The 17,813-nt window shown below is 36.0% G+C and overlaps 1 protein-coding gene across 1 annotated transcript in view; it reads left to right on the top strand.

The window, feature by feature from the left end:
• Positions 1-17,813, top strand: part of LOC122907411 (phospholipid-transporting ATPase IB-like) — a 341,403-nt gene that overhangs the window by 133,175 nt on the left and 190,415 nt on the right. Inside the window, exons 23-24 of the mRNA XM_044250287.1 lie at positions 11,401-11,539; positions 15,419-15,483. Coding sequence (XP_044106222.1) covers positions 11,401-11,539; positions 15,419-15,483 — 204 coding nt within the window. The remainder of the gene's footprint in view (positions 1-11,400; positions 11,540-15,418; positions 15,484-17,813) is intronic.

The raw sequence follows: 17,813 nt of genomic DNA, 5'->3' as shown, positions 1-17,813 counted from the left end.
CCCTTCCTTTCCTTTCTCTTTCTTTCTTTCTTTCTTTCTTTCTTTCTTTCTTTCTTTCTTTCTTAAGTTTTTATTTATTTGTGCAAGAGAGAGAGTATGAAGTGTGGACAAAGGAAGAGCCGAAGGCAGACGCTTACTGACTGAGCCACCCAGGCACCCAAATAGACTAGGGGATTTTCTTGACATCATTGGGTCCATCTTTTTTTTTTTTTTCTCCCAAAGTCATTTGTTGAGAAATTAGGACTCGAACCCAGCTTCATGCCAAGTTCAGGAACATGCTGCAGTAGCCCTCGTGGGTGATCAGTCGGCATCTGTTGATGCAGTGAAGGGACTAACTCTTTTATGTAACCCTCCTCTTCCTCATGTTCCTGGCAGGCTGTTTGCTGCTCCCACACTGGGAAGATGTCTGGGCAATTAAAATTGGCCTCTGGGGAAGCCTGGGTGGCTCCGTGGGTTTAGCTTCTGATTCTTGGTTTTGGCTCAGGTCATGATCTCAGGACCCTGAGATCGAGCCCCTCATCGGGCTCCATGCTCAGCATTGAGCCTGCTTGCGCCCTCTCCCTCTCCAACCTCCCCCACCACCACCCCACTGCATGCCCTCTGTCTCTGAAAAATAAAATCTTAAAAAAATAAAAAAGAAAGGAAAAAGAAGGGAAGGAAAATTGGCCCCTGAAACTTAAAAGATTGTACCGTTCTTTTTCAATCAAATGGATATGTTTTATATTTTAGTGTTTGGAAGTCATAGGTGGTAAGGAAGTCAAAGAATAAGTAAGTTTGCCTTTGCCAGGTTATGTGAGGTGGGTGACAAGGTCAGGGAGTGGCATGGTCTCAAGCTGACTGGTTCATTCATGGGATGAATGTGAGTCTCCAGCATGTACACAGGGCTTGGCACACAGTCAGTGTTCAGCAAGAATTAGTTGGATAGATAAATGAAATATTGGGGTTGAATATTTTGAGCTCCTCTGCTTTCCAAGGAAGGTAGATAACTGTGTATAATTGTCAGGGCTTGATGCTGATTGCTTGGTAGTCTTTTCCTTAAACTTCAAAGGGCAGTAATAAATGGTAGAAGAGCGATCACGGGCCAATGTTTTCTATCTGGTCTTTTACCTAGATGAGTGTCATATTACATTTTAAATATTGTATCCTCAGCGCAAGTAATGAGCAGCACACTGTGCTTGGAATGTCTGAATGGAAATCTAATCAGCTTTAGACACTTTATGAAATTACTGTTCTACTATTTAACAAAACATTGAATCTTCTTCCCATGACTGTGACGCTTAAAATTACAGACATCAAAATACTCAGTGTCTGTGTTTAGTGTGACTAGGATATCTCTTTAGCCTGAGTCACTTAGGCAAATGACAGGCTCTGTGACGCTAGAATCACAATGAAAATTGTCAAATATATCATTCATGTTTTATGACTGTGCCTTCCCTTTCTCCCACAGGATGTTTTCCAGTTCACCCAGGAGTAGTGAGATCCTGGGCATTGAATCATGTGGGTCAAACTTGTGGGGGGCTGGGGACTAGACCTTGCTATTCATTACATCTCTGTCGGGGAGATGGGTTCTGGGATGGGTTTTGTGAGACTGTCACCACAATGAACACAGAATATTTTCAACCTACCCCTCCCTCAAATCCCATATCTATTAATATTCACTCTTTGTTACCCTCCTATTTTCTCCTTCAGCCCTATGCAGCCACTAATTTTCTTTTCGTCTCCATAGATTCACATCCTCTGGGTATTTCATGTAAATAGAATCATAAAATATGTGGTCTTCAGTGACTTGCTTCTTTCACTTAGCTTAACGTTTTCGGAATTCATCCATATTGTAACATGTACCAGTATTTCATTACCTTTCAAGACCAGCTCATATTCCATTGTATAGATACCTGATTGTCCATCCATTCTTCTTTTGAAGGACATTTGGGTTGTTTCCATTTGGCTAGTGTGAATAATGCCTTCATAAATACTCATACAAGTTTTCATGTGAACACATTCTTTAATTAATTAATTAAATTAATTTAGTGATCAATTAAATTATTTATCAAATCTTTATTATTAATAAATTTATTTATTAATTTAAATAAAATTTTTATTGATTTAATTAATTAATTGATTTTATTTTATGAATGTACCTGGGAGTGAAATTGCTGGGTCATATGGCAACTGTATGTAACCATTTGAGAAGCTGTCAGACTAGTTTTCCTAAGTGGCTGCACCATTCCACATTCCTACCATCAGTGTATGAGAGTTCCAATTTTTTCACATCCTGGCCAACACTTGTTACCATCTATACCTTATTATGACCATCCTACCTACTAGGTATGAAGCATTGAGTTACAATCACATTGTGATTTTAATTTGCATTTCTTTAATGATTAATGATGTTGAACATCTTTTCATTTTTTAATTATTATTTGTGTATCGTCTTTTGGAGAAGTGTCTATTCAAATCCTTTGGCTATTTTTCAATTAATATATATTTTTTAGAGTTTTAGGTTTTCAGAAAGAAAATGAGCCTAAAAAGTGTGGATAGGTCACAGATATTTTCTCTCTTTCCCTTGCACAGTTTCTTCTGTGATTAACATTTTGCATTAGTGTGGTATGTCTGTTACAATTAATGAACCAATGCTGATACATTATTATTAACCAAACCCCATGGCTTGCATTAAGGTTCACTCTTGTTGTACAGTTCATGGGTCTTGACAAATGCTTGTCACCATCCATTGCTGCAGTATCATATAGAATATTTTCACTGTCCCAAAAATCTCCTGTACTCACCTATTCTTCCCTCTTTCCTTCTGAACCACTGGAAACCACTGATCTTTTTTTTACTCTCTCTATAGTTTTGCCTTTTCTAGCATGTCATATAGCTGTAGTCCTGTTTGTAGCCTTTTCAGATTGCCTGCTTTCACTTAGGGATATGCATTTAAATTCCTTCATGTCTTTTAATAAATTGATGTCTCATTTCTTTTTAAGTTTATATTTATTTATTTTTTTGAGAGAGCGAGAGAGCAGAGTGAGAGAGAGAGATCACAAGTGGGGAGAGAGGGGCAGAGGGAGAGGAAGAAGTGGACTCCCTGATGAGCAGGAAGCCCAACACGGTGCTCGATCCCAGGACCCCGGGATCATGACCTGAACCAAAGGCAGATACTTAACCAACTGAGCCATCCAGGCACCCTGATGGCCCATTTCTTTTAAAATATTTTTAAAATACTATTCTATTGTCTGAATATACCACAGTTTATCCATTCACCTATTGAAAAGCATCTTGGTTGCTTCTAAGTTCTGGTAATTATGAATAAAGCTGCTATAAATATTCAAGTCTATATTTTTTTGTGAATATGTCTTCAGCTCATTAGGGTAAATACCAAGAAGCATAACTGCCTAATCATGTGGTAAGACAATGTTTAGCTTTATAATAAACTGCCACACTCTCTTCCAAAATGGCTGTACAGTCCTCCAAGCAATGAGTAAAAGTTCTTGTTCCGCCATATCCTTGCCAACATTTGGTGCTGTCAGTGTTTTGGATTTTGGACATTCTAATAGGCATGTAGTGGTATCTCATGGTTGTTTTCGTGTGCATTTTTCTGATGATGTATGATGTTCTCATATGACTAGTGACACCTATATATCTTCTTTGGTGAGGTGTCTGCTTAGACCTTTTGTCCATTTTTTAATCAGCTTATTTATTTTCTAACTGTTAGGTTTTAAGTGTTCCTTGCATATTTGTTTACAAGTCCTTTATCAGATAGGTGTTTTGAAAATATTTTCTCCTTGTTTGTAGCTTGTCTTCTTAATAGCTTAACAGTATTTTTCACAGAACATGTTTTTAATTAAGTCTAAATATCATTTTTTTCCCCATGGATCGTGCTTTTGGTAGCTAAAAAATAATCAACAAACTGAAGGTTACCTAGATTTTCTCCTTTTATCTTCTGGTCATTTTATAGTTTTGCATCTCACATTTAGGTCTATGATCCATTTTGACTTAATTTTTATGAAAAGTGTAAAGTCAGTGTCTGCATTCATTTTATTTTTTAAACATGTATGTCCAGTTGTTCCAACACTATTTGTTGAAAAAGACCAATTTTTCTCTGTTGAATTGCCTTTAGTCCTTTGTCAAAGATTGTTTGACTGTATTTGTATGAGTCTTATTTTTGAGTTTTCTATCTTTTTTTAAAAAAGATTTTATTTATTTATTTGTCAGAGAGAGTGGGCACAGGCAGACAGAGTGGCAGGCAGAGGCAGAGGGAGAAGCAGGGAGCAGGGAGCCTGATGTGGGACTCGATCCCAGGACGCTGGGATCATGACCTGAGCCGAAGGCAGAGGCTTTAACCCACTGAGCCACCCAGGCATCCCCTGAGTTTTCTATTTTGTTCCAATGACCTATTTGTCTATACTTTCATCAATACTATACTATCTTGATTATTGTAGCTTTATAGTAACTCTTGAAGTTGGGTAATGTCAGTCCACTGCTTTTGTTCTTCTTCAGTTTTGTCTTAATCTGAGCCTTTTGCTTTTCAATAAAAACTTTAGAGTAAGTTTGTTGATATCCACAAAATAACTTTCTGTGATTGTGAAGACTGACATCCAATCAATATTGAGTCTTCCTATCCATAAACATGATATATCGGCCCATTCATTTAGGTCTTCTCTGATTTCTTTCATCAGAGTTTCATAGTTTTCTGCATATATATCTTATAAATATTTTGTTATATTTATACATATATATCTCTTTTTGATGTTAAAGTAAATGGCATTGTTTTTAATTTTAAGTTCCAGTTGTTCATTGACTTTTGTATATTACCCACATATCCTATAACATTATTATAATCTTGGATCTTGTTAGTTCTATTTGTTGATTCGTTAGAATTTTCTGCATAAACAGTCATGACATCTGCAAACAAAGGCATTTTTCTTTTTTCTCTGTCCTTTTACCCTTTATTTTCATATTTTTTCATACTAACCAGAACTTCCATTACGATGTTGAATAGGAGTGGGAAGAGGGACACCCTTACCTTGTTCCCTGTCTTAAGGAGGGAAAGTATCTACTTTCTCACCATTAAGTATGTTAGCTATAGGTTTTTCAGTAGATGTTCTTTATCAAGTTAGAGAAGTCCCTGTTCTAGGTTTTCTCAGGTTTCTTTTTTAAAAATTTTGAAACTTTATGAGTATTAGATTCTCACAAATTTTGGTAAATTGCATTATCATTTTATTTTAGTTCATATTTTAGAATTTCTCTTGAGACTTCATCTTCGACTCATTTTTTAGAAGTGTTTTTGCTTGATCTCCAGATATTTGGGGACTTTTCAGGTATCTTTCTATTATTGATTTCTAGCTTAATTCCACTGTGGTCTGATAGCATACTGTGATAACTTCTATCTTTCAAAAAACTAAAGTGTGCTTTATGACCTGAACATAGCCTATCTTGATGTTTCATTGAGCTTGAGAAGAAAATGTTTTCTGCTGTTAAGTGAACATTCCCTCAATGTCAGTTAGATGCAAGGAATTGGTGACTCTCTTCTCTTCAATTATTTTCAGTCTGTTGGATCTGTTGATTACTGACAGACAGGTATTGGAGTTGCACCTATGATAGTACATTCATCTATTTCTCTTTCCTATTCCATGAGTTCTTGTCTTATTTTGATACTTGTTAGGTACACTGAGGATTATTATGTCTTATTAGAGAAATGACTTCTCTGATATTATGCAGTGCCTCTTTATTCCTAATACTTTTCCTTATTCTGAAGTCGGTTTTGTCTCAAATTAATATAGCTCCTCCACAGATTCCTATATTAGTTAGTATGTGTATCTTTCTCCATCCCTTTATTTTTTTAAATTTGTATTTATTTAAATTCAATTAGCCAATTCAATCCCTTTATTTTATTTCTGTTTTCAATTTAATGTGTGTTTCTTATATATTTTTTCAAATCCACTCATACAGTCTCTGCCTTTTAATTGGTATATTTAGACCATACACTTTTACAGTCATTACTAGTTTAATATCTTTTTTTTCAATTTATTTATTTTCATAAAAACATTATTCATTATTTTTTCACCACACCCAGTGCTCCATGCAAGCCATGCCCTCTATAATACCCACCACCTGGTACCCCAACCTCCCACCCCCCGCCACTTCAAACCCCTCAGATTGTTTTTCAGAGTCCATAGTCTCTCATGGTTCACCTCCCCTTCCAATTTACCCAAATTCCCTACTCCTCTCTAATACCCCTTGTCCTCCATGCTATTTGTTATTCTCCACAAATAAGTGAAACCATATGATAATTGACTCTCTCTGCTTGACTTATTTCACTCAGCATAACCTCTTCCAGTCCCGTCCATGTTGCTACAAAAGTTGGGTATTCATCCTTTCTGATGGAGGCATAATACTCCATAGTGTATATGGACCACATCTTCCTTATCCATTCATCCGTTGAAGGGCACCTTGGTTCTTTCCATAGTTTGGCGACTGTGGCCATTGCTGCTATAAACATTGGGGTACAGATGACCCTTCTTTTCACGACATCTGTGTCTTTGGGGTAAATACCCAGGAGTGCAATTGCAAGGTCATAGGGACGCTCTATTTTTAATTTCTTGAGGAATCTCCACACTGTTCTCCAAAGAGGCTGCACCAACTTGCATTCCCACCAACAGTGGAAGAGGGTTCCCCTTTCTCCACATCCTCTCCAACACATGTTGTTTCCTGTTTTGTTAATTTTGGCCATTCTAACTGGTGTAAGGTGATATCTCAATGTGGTTTTAATTTGAATCTCCCTGAGGGCTAATGATGATGAGCATTTTTTCATGTGTCTGATAGCCATTTGTATTTCTTGATTGGAGAAGTGTCTGTTCATATCTTCTGCCCATTTTTTGATGTGTTTGTCTGTTTCGTGTGGGTTGAGTTTGAGGAGTTCATTATAGATCCTGGATATCAACCTTTTGTCTGTACTGTCATTTGCAAATATCTTCTCCCATTCCGTGGGTTGCCTCTTTGTTTTTTTGACTGTTTCCTTTGCTGTGCAGAAGCTTTTGATTTTGATGAAGTCCCAGAAGTTTATTTTCACTTTTGTTTCCTTTGCCTTTGGAGACGTATCTTGAAAGAAGTTGCTGTGGCTGATATCAAAGAGATTACTGCCTATGTTCTCCTCTAAGATTCTGATGGATTCCTGTCTCACGTTGAGGTCTTTTATCCATTTTGAGTTGATCTTTGTGTACGGTGTAAGAGAATGGTCGAGTTTCATTCTTCTACATATAGCTGTCCAGTTTTCTCAGCACCATTTATTGAAGAGACTGTCTTTTTTCCACTGTATATTTTTTCCTGTTTTGTCAAAGATTAATTGACCATAGAGTTGAGGGTCCATATCAGGGCTCTCTACTCTGTTCCACTGGTCTATGTGTCTGAATATGGATGCTAAGATTCTCAACAAGATCCTAGCCAACAGGATTTGTGACCCAGTATGTGGTCTATTCTGGAGAAGGTTCCGTGTGCACTTGAGAAGAATGAGTATTCTGATGGGGCGCCTGGATGGCTCAGTAGGTTAAGCCACTGCCTTCGGCTCAGGTCATGATCTCGGGGTCCTGGGATTGAGTCCCGCATCGGGCTCTCTGCTCAGCAGGGAGACTGCTCCCCTCTCTCTCACTCTCTGCCTGCCTTTCTGTCTACTTGTGATCTCTCTCTGTCAAATAAATAAATAAATTCTAAAAAAAAAAAAGAATGAGTATTCAGTTGTTTTAGGGTGGAATGTTCTGTATATATCTATGAGGTCCATCTGGTCCAATGTGTCATTCAATGCTCTTGTTTCTTTATTGATTTTCTGCTTCGATGATCTGTCTAATTCTGAAAGAGGCATGTTAAGATCTCCTGCGATTAGTGTATTCATATCAATATGACTCTTTATCTTGATTAACAGTTTTCTTATGTAATTGGCTGCTCCCATATTGGGAGCCTAGATATTTACAATTGTTAGATCATCTTGGTGGATAGTCCCTTTAAGGATTATGTAGTGTCCTTCTGTATCTCTGACTACAGTCTTTAGTTTGAAGTCTAATTTATCTGATATGAGAATCGCTACCCCAGCCTTCTTTTAGTCCCATTGGCATGAAAGATGCTTCTCCACCCCTTCACTTTCAGTCTGCGTGTATCTTTAGGTTCAAAATGGGTCTCTTTTATAGAAAGCATATGGGTGGGTCCTGTCATTTTATCCAATCTGCAACCCTGTGCCGTTTTATGGGTGCATTTAGGCCATTCACATTGAAAGTGATTATTGATAGATACGTTTTTATTGACATCAAGTTACCTTTGAAGTCTTTCTTTCTGTAGACTGTCTCTATATTTCTGTTCAATGCTATTCTTGGGATTTTTCCTCTTTTATAGAACCCCCCTTAATATTTCCTGCAGTGTCGGCTTGGTGGTTGCATAGTCTTTTAAGCCTTGCCGGTCTTGGGAACTCTTTATCTCTCCATCCATTTTGAATGTCAGTCTTTCTGGATAAAGTATTCTTGGCTGCATGTTCTTCTCATTTAATGCCCTGAATATATCTTGCCAGCCTCTTCTGGCTTGCCAGGTCTCTGTGGACAGGTCTCTGTGGACATTATTTTACTTCTTTCTGAAGAACTTGTAACATTTCTTACAAGGCAGGTGGTGAGCAACAAATTTTCTCAATTTTTGTTGGAGAAAACATGTATTTCTCCTTTACACTTGAAGAATAATTTCACTGGACACAAAATTCTAACTTGGTGTTTTTTCCTTTTAACACTTTCAGTATTTAACCCTACTCTGTTCTTGCTTTCATAGTTTTGAAAGAGAAGTCCTGTGTAGTTACTATTCTTGTTCCTGTATAGGTCAGGTGGTGGTGGTGGTGGTTTTATCCTCTCTGGCTTCTTTCAAGATTTTCTTTTGAAAACAGTTTGCACAGGAAATTCCTAGGTGTAGATTTTTGGTATTTATCAAGATTGGTGTTTTCTGAGGGCTGGGTCCAAGGTTTGGTGTCTGTGATTAATATTGGAAAATTCTTACCAATTATTATTTCAAGAATTTTTTTCTGTTCCTTTCTCTTTTCTAATTCTGGTATTCCCATTACATGTGTGTTATACCTTTTATAATTGCCCCACAGTTCTTAGTATTTTGTTCTATTTTTTTCATTCTTTTATCACTTTTTTCAGTTTGGAAAGTTTTTATTGACATATCTTCATGTTTGCTAATTATTTCCTGGGGGATATTTAGATAACTGGTGAGCCCACTGAAGGCATTCCTTATTTATGTTTCAGTGTTTTTTATTGTTAGCATTTCCTTTTGATTCTTTCCTAGAGTTTCTATCTCTAGGCTTACATTATCCATCTGTAAAAAAATAACATGTTGTTTACTTTTACCATTAGAATGTTTAGCATACTAATCATAGTTATTTCAAATTTCTAGTATGTAAATTTCCAAATTTCTCTTATATCTGAGTCTGATTCTGATGCTTGCTCTGTCTGTTCAGACTGTAATTTTGGTCCTGTGCTGCCCTATAACTTTTTGTTGAAAGCCACACATGATGTATTGGATAAAGGGAATGAGGCAAATAGGCCTTCTGGGTGAGGTTTCATGTATCTCTGACTAAAAGGCTGTGTTTACTGTTTGTTGTAGCTGTAGTATTAGAGTCTAAAATTGTATCTAGTGGCCTTGTTTTCATCCTCCTGGCATCTTCAGGTTTCCCTAGAGACTCCTTCTTAAACAGGGTCTGAGCCTTACACTTCCTTCATTGGCACTCCCTCTTTTCATGTAAGAGACAGACTGATGTGGTAAGGTAAGGGAGAGGGGAACTAGGTTATAGCCCTTGATTAGATCTCAATCTTTTGTGAGTCAGAGTTCTGTATTTGTCTTCCCCCATGTCAACAACTAGAAGGTGCTGGAGATAAGGATTTCCCCACCCTCAGATTAATGGGCTTTGATAAGCCCAACGTGATAAGATAAAATCTGTTTCCTTTGAGTATAGGTCTTTGTGAGGAGAGCAGAATAAATGTGAAATAACATTTAAAAATGTTTACTTTCCCCCTCTTTTTGCCATAATCAGGAAGGGATCCCTTTGATTCCTTGTTAACTGTGTGTTTTTATCATGAAAATGTTTAAGGCATTATTTTAAAATCCATATTTCATACCAGGAAAATAAATCATTACTGAAAATACTTTTTTCTGGTTGTGAGAAATTTTACATTAAAATCCAGTTTTAATACAGAAATATCTTAAAAGTATTACAGTAGAAATGGCCCAAAACTAGAATAATGAAAATAAAGAATGTCTAATAAGATTGATATACTTGAATATTTAGCACTGAAAAATTTAGCTGGTCATTGAAAAGACTAAAAGTTTTATGGTTATTTTAAAATTTAATTCATAGTTTATATATGGTAGTATCTCAAATAAATTATTTCAATCCTAATTATCAGCACAGAATTAACTTGCTTCATATCTTAATTTCATTTTAATAATGAATAGCAATGTAAAAAACCCTTGAACATTTAGGATGTGCTGGCTTCTGGGAGATAACTTATGCTTTACATAAACCTCTTTATCTACCATAGAGCTTCTGCTTGAATCTCTACAGTGATAGGGAAATAATTCTCAGTAGGAACAAAAATGATAAACTATCTAGTGCTAATAAATTTATGGAAAAATATGAAAATTTTTTGTAAGAACTCACATAAGTGGATAGGTATATACAAATATAGAAAATCCCAGTATAATAAATGTGGCTATTCTCCTCAAAGTCATTTATACATTCAGTGTAATACAGGAAATAATAAAGGAAGTACATATGATTCCCAACAGGAGTTTTATAGAATTTGAGCAGTTTGTTCTAAAATTCATACAGAAGTAGGAGGAGGTTGAGAATTATCATGATACTTTTTGAAGAATAATAAAGGCAGGGGGCTTACCTCTCTAGATCTAATTGCCTAATTATAATCTGCTAGATATTCTTTTCTTTAAAAAAGTTTTATTTATTTATTTGAGATAGAGAAAGCATGAGCAGCAGGGGAGGGGATGAAGGAAGAGAGAGATGGAAAAGCAAACTCCTTGCTGAGCAGGGAGCCCAGTGCAGTGTTGGATCCCAGGACCCTGAGATCATGACCTGAGCAGAAGTCAGACGCTTAGCCAACTGAACCACCCAGTTGCCCCCATGAGCCTATACTCTTTAACTATCATGCTACACTGCCTCATGCTGTAGCAAAATAGGGACAAATAGACCAGTGGAAGAGACTAGAAAAAAAGTCTGTGGTGTGTGTGTGTGTGTGTGTGTGTGTGTGTGTGACATGTATGGGACTTCACATAATAAGTAGACTGCATAGCTTTTGTCAAAATTAAAATTTTTTAAAAATCTTAACTAGTACTAAAAAATATCTCTTTCAAAAAAACATCTAGAAATTTCTGCTTCTTGGAGCCACAGCCATTGAAGATCGCCTTCAAGCACGTGTTCCTGAAACAATAACAACTTTACTGAAAGCAAACATAAGAATATGGGTCTTGACAGGAGATAAACAAGAAACTGCAATTAACATAGGTAATAGATCTAATAAAGTTTTAGAAAATTTGGATGGACAGGTATTCTAAATATATCCTGGTATCAAGAATGAATGATTGAACTTCCTTCAAGTAATTGTTTTATATGCTTTTGGGTAATGGAACGCAATGGAATCTTGCCATCACATGGCAGAAAATTTGAACAAACTAGGCAAAGAGTTTGTCTCTTTCACATTGTTGAAATATAGACTTCAGAATGCTTACATGAGTAATGGGTAGTTTCTTGTTCCTTTCCTTTGAAATTTGAAGTTATGGTATATTTCCCCTATAATGTATATACCTATCTTTGTATTATGTATGTTTATTCATAAACATTTTGATTATTAGTAAGAATATTAATTTTTTAATTTAAATTCTATTAGCCAACTTATAGTATATCATTAGTTTCAGGTGTAGAGTTCAGTAATCTATCAGTTGCATCTAACACCCAGTTCTCATCACATCACGTGTCCTCCTTAATGTCCATCACCCAATCACCCCTTTCTCCTCACACCACTCCCCTCCAGCAACCCTCAGTTTGTTCCCTACAGTTAAGAGTCTCTCAATGGGGGAAGCTGAATGAGAAATCATTAGAGAGGGAGAAAAATGGGTTTTTCCCCAAGTTTCAATGTCGCTTTTTTTTCCCCTTTTTCTTCCTTTACTGTATGATTGTATCTTAGGGTTGAGATGTGCAGAATAGGAGTTGAAAAATCAGTTGTTAGCTGCGAATATTCACATTTTGATGTGGCACATGCAGACTCATTTATCATACATGGTAATCTAACTGGAGCTGGCTACTGTGATGATTATGAAAAACATAATTGTTTCAATTCCTTCTCACCATCAAAATGTGATGTCTCCACTCATTTTTTTTATTCTATATTCATTCACTTAGTGAATATCGAACACTTGCTAGGGACCAGGAAAAATCTAGAGCTGGGAATGAAACCTGAGTAATAGTCTCTCTCCTCATGAAACTTATATCCAAGTAGAAAAGATAAAATTAATAAGCAAATTACTGTGCTTTGTAATATTGCAATCAGTGCTAAGAATAAAAACACAGCAAGGCATAGCAAGAGATAGACAAGGTAATCAAATAGAACGCCTGTAAAGAAGGTGATTTTCAAAGCTGTGATCCAAATGGAAAGAGGGAGAAAACATTGAGGGGATCTCTGGGACGAGTTTTCCGCAAAGACTGTATTGCACACATTGGCCCTGGTGTGGGCATGTACATATTTGAGGAACAAATGAAAGGTCAGAGTAGTTGGAATATGGGGAGCAAAGCAGAGAAGATAGGAAACAAAAGCTTCTCAGGCCACAATTAGAGATGTGTATGATTTTAAGCAGGAGAATAATATCTAATTTATGTTTTTAAAATATCTGTTGGCTCTTGTATGGAGAAAGGACTGAACAGAAGTCAGAAGATCGGGTAGAAAGCCTTGATAAACATCTAGACAAGAGATGATGGTGCCTTATACTAGGATGTGATGGGGAGTGTGAGAGATGGACTAAATTTGGGGTCCATTTGGTAGGTTGATCTGCCAGTCCTCACTGATGAGGGTGCAGTGAGGGCAAGATGAGTCAGAGTTTTGCTGTCAAGAGGAGCAGAGAAATAAGATGTAGTTGGAAGAGAACAGAGCCCCAGGGGCAGCAGCAACAGCTTCAGGAGAAAGCAAGTTTCCTGGTGAGGGCAGTACCAGCACCCACAGTAGGCTGGCTTGTTTAGCAGAAGTATTAACTTTCCAATCTGGGTGCTGGTACAGAAACTGCCAGCATTAGGCAGTGAACTTTGCAGTAATTTATTACAAAATGAAAGTGGACACAGGAACATTGCAATAAAGCCTATCAGGAAATCTTTAGAATTCTTTGAGATGTTTAGAATCTCTGGTTTTGAAAAACTACTGCAATAAGGCAAAACAAATATCCACAGGCTTCAAAATTTCTAGAAATTAAATTTAAAGATCATTACTATTGTGGGGGGGGACACACTGTTTACATAGGAACCATCAGATGAACCAATAATTGGTGAAGAAGGCCATTTAAAAATGATTGTCTCCTGTAATTGGACAGGCTGCAGTAGAATACATAAATAAGCATTTTGCATTCTATAAAAATCATGAAGCTTCTTTTGCTTTTCTGTATGATGTCTACAAGTTTCAGGAAATCTCCAAGGAACTATTAAATGAAATTTTATAAATTTATATTTAAATTAAATTCCAACTTACATGAAAATGATTTACATGAACAGTTCATTTTAGAAAATTTGTTCCATAGGAATCATCAGTTACAAATGTATAAGAATTTAATTTTCAAAATAATATATCAGAAATTCATTATTATGTCCTTACAGCCTATTAAAAAATCTTAATAGTTCTAATAATAGTTGCATCAGAAATGTCATGCTCAAAATTAAAAATGGTCAAAAATTATTGACAATCTTACATTTTCCAAGAGTGACCAACATTGCTTTCAACTACATATATTGTTTGAAAATAAAGTTGCTAAAAATATAAATTTTGATGATTGAATAAATGAATTAGATGTGTAAGACAGAAAAATCTTATGATCAAATAAGATATCATATTAACAAAAGTTTTATTTTTTATCACATTATATAAGATTATGGCACCAAGACTATATATTTTTTTGCAATTTGTAAGTTTATGTTGTTTTTTTGTCTATCACCACTATCCTTGTTACATTTTATAAGTATAAAATATTTTTAGAGAAAAACTTCCTATTATAGAATCTATAATGACATCCCCTCCTCCCCCTAACCCTTGGTTTTTGACCAAGGGATCCCATATTTCTATTTTGTTGTGAGGATGGCTGGGATGGGAGAGGAGAGGATGAACTAGTAGTACTTTGGAGAGTGGTAAGGCCCCCGGACCTGTGGACAGATGCGGAATTAAACACCCAGATACCATTTCCTTAGGACAGCCATTCATTCTCAGAGGCAAAACTGAACCTACGAGAAGGAAGAAAAATACTGTCCAAACTTGCTCAACATTTGCTGGGCTCTCTTCTTACACTCATCACTACTTCCTATCTATTTCATAGCAGGGTTAATTCCTTTCATTCATCCAGCTGCTTTCAGACTTGTGCACCTTTGAGCCTACAGGAGGAAAAGCAAGTGACTATTTTTGGACTGGTTGTTAGCGGATGTTTCCTCAGCTTCATAGAACTTTAAAATGGGGGCTTTTACAACTCCTCAAACTTTTTTGATAAGAGTTCATCTATCTCAGAGACCATTTCATTCTTGTAGATACAGATGTGATCTTGTATTTGACCCTCATAGGATAATCCCATATTTACAAAAAATATTCTCAGTCTAATTTCTAAGGTGAGAATGACTTTAAGTTTTCAAATTGGAAAATGCTCCCTGAGGTGTCTAACTTAAGCATCACATTGAACATTATTATGAGGATTGGGTGAGTTTATTTCCTTTAATCACACCTAGGATTTTATTAGTAACAGTAGGCAGAATACTATTGATAATAGCAGCTTGATTCAACAGAACTTGGCTTCCTCAAGACTTGGAATTGTTACAAAGCATGACCTGAATCTCTCATCATATAAAGATAATAAAAATAAAAATCCACAGACATTTCAAAGTACAGATTTAGCCATTAGTTATATGCACCTTCCCAACCATTTCTATTTAGGTGGCCAGTTAAGATGAAAATGAAACAATGTTTCAATTTCTTTTGTCTACAACCTGTTGCTCAGTATTTGTGATGGGCTTCTAGGCTTTGACCTAGTTGTAAAGCAGAGAGTATGATGAAGAAAGAACATAAATAGATTTCTTATTGTAGAAACATGAATGCATGGAAGGTACTGAGTCTTCAAATATGTGACATCTTTATTTTTCTCTTGGTAGCATATTCCTGTAAACTGATATCAGCTCACATGTTTCGTATTCAATTGAATTTAAACTCATTGGAGGTAAGTGATTTTTAAAAATTTGATCAAATGTAAGTGTAACCAATTTATTGCTTGAATGTTCCCCCACACCTTAAAATCTATATAAGTTGCCTTCAACTCTCACTCAAGTCCATTGGAACATTACCTATGGTCCCCAGTTCTTGCCTCATTCTTAGGCTAGTCCTTTATCACCCCTGCTTCTGACATCATACCAAATCCAGCACTCAGATCCTTGATTTTAAAAATGAAAAAAAAAAAAGGGAGAGAGAGAAAATATGTACAAATCCGTCTTTATCAAAAGTTCGAGTACATACATAGCATTTACATGCAAGGAACGAAAGGATTTTGTAATCTAATATTGAACCTCCTTACCCTTAAAAATTAAATGGCTATAGCCCTTTATTTTCTTTAAATATTTTTTACTGTGTAATTTTCTTATCATTTTTTAAGAAACTTAAATAGATTTAATCTATTCCTTTTTGGTCTTCTTTTTTAAAAATGTAGATCTAAAACTACCCTAAAACTTTAAAAATATTTCTTATGAGGCAGATCAGCTGGCATTGAATTTCCTGTTTTTGTCTCAGAAAAATCTTTCTCTTTCACCTTTGAGGGATATTTATACTGGATATAAAATTCTAAGTTGGTGTTTCTCATTCCTTCAACACATTCTTCTCAACTGTATTGTTTCTGATGAGAAGTTTGCATTTCTTACTTTATTCTTCTCTTTGGCTTCTTTCAACATTTCTTTTTTACCTCTGATTTTGTGGTTTGAAAATGCTATGTATAGGTGTAAATTTTTTCATATTGATCCTTCTTGGTGTTTTCTAAGTTTCCTGGGTCTGTAGTTATATGTTTGCTAGAGTTTGGGAACATTCTTAGTCATTCATACTTAAAATTATTTTTTGCCTGTTCTCTTTCTCTTCTCCTTCTGATATTCCAATTAGCTGTATGTTAGACCTTTTAAATTGTCCACAGTTCTTGAATATTCTGTTCTGGTTTTTTATCTAATTTTTTCCCTTTATATTTCAGTTTGGGAAATTTCTATTGATATATCTTTAAGCTCATTAATTTTTAGACTTTGTGCAGTCTATTGTTGGGCCCAATAAGGGCATTCTTCATTTCTGTTACAGTGGTTTTTTAGTTTCTAGTGTTTCATTTTTATTCTTTCTTAAGTGTTTCCATCTGTCTGCTTATCTTCCCCATTTGTTCTTTTATGTTGTCTATTTTTTTTTAATTTTTTTTCCCAATTTATTATGTTGTCTATTTTTCCATTAGAGTCCTTAACATGTTAATCAGAGTTTTTTTTAATTAACATATAATATATTCTTAGCCCCAAGGGTATGGGTTTGTGAATCGCCAGTTTTACACACTTCACAGCACTCACCATAGTGCATAATCAGAGCTTATTTCAAATTCACTGTCTGATACTTCCAAAATCTGTATTATCTTTGAATCTGGTTCTGATGCTTGCTTTAGCTCTTCAGGCAGTGCTTTTTCTTGCCTTTTAGCATGTCTTGTAATTTTTGTTGGGAGCTGGACATAATGAATATGGTAAGAGAAATTGTGGTAAAGGCCTTTATGTGAAGTTTTATGTTAATCTGGATGTATTTAATGTTTGTTGCAGCTATACACATGAGAAGCTCCAGATTCCTCTAGCGTCCTTGTTTATTCCCCCTTACTGTCTTGGGGTTTCTCTGATAACTCCTCCTTAAATAGATCTGTGCCTCATAGCTCTTTTCTGTGTAATGCGCTGTTACTATACTGGGGCCCTGTTGGTGTGTTGTAAGGTGTGTGGTAAGAGAAGTGTTCTTACGATTAAATCTCAGTCTTTTAGTGAGTCTGTGCCCCTATGTCTTTGTAAGTGTTTCTTAGCTCTTTTCTCCCCTTGGTTTAGATAGGGAGGTTAGAGGGGGTTAGAATTGGGTAAACATTCTTTCCTTTAGGTGGGATAAGACTCTGGTAAAGTCTTTAGTTTTGGAGACTAGGCTTTCATTATGGAGAATGCTCTGGGCATCTATCAAAATGTTCACTTTCCCCCTCCTTCTGCCTGAAACATGAAGGGAGTTTTTCTTCGCTTTTCACCATGAGAACCTGGTGAAGTTTCTAGAAGTGAATCCACAAAAATGTCTTCATCCATCAAGATTGTAACCCAAGGAGTTTCTCACTTTTGAGGTAACTCATACTCAGGCTACATCAATTCCTCAAATTTACCAGTTAAGTATTCCTACCAGTTTGTGACTATAGTAGTACCTTCTGCTCTAGTTATACACAGATCATTTGTCTATTCAGATTTCTGGTGACAGTTTATCATGTGATCTCATCTATTTCTGATAGGTCCAAAGAAGGTTGGT

This window comes from Neovison vison, chromosome 5 (genome assembly GCF_020171115.1).
Source record: "Neovison vison isolate M4711 chromosome 5, ASM_NN_V1, whole genome shotgun sequence".
In the NCBI taxonomy this organism is placed as follows: Eukaryota; Metazoa; Chordata; class Mammalia; order Carnivora; family Mustelidae; genus Neogale; species Neogale vison.
This window is presented reverse-complemented; position numbering and strand designations above follow the sequence as displayed.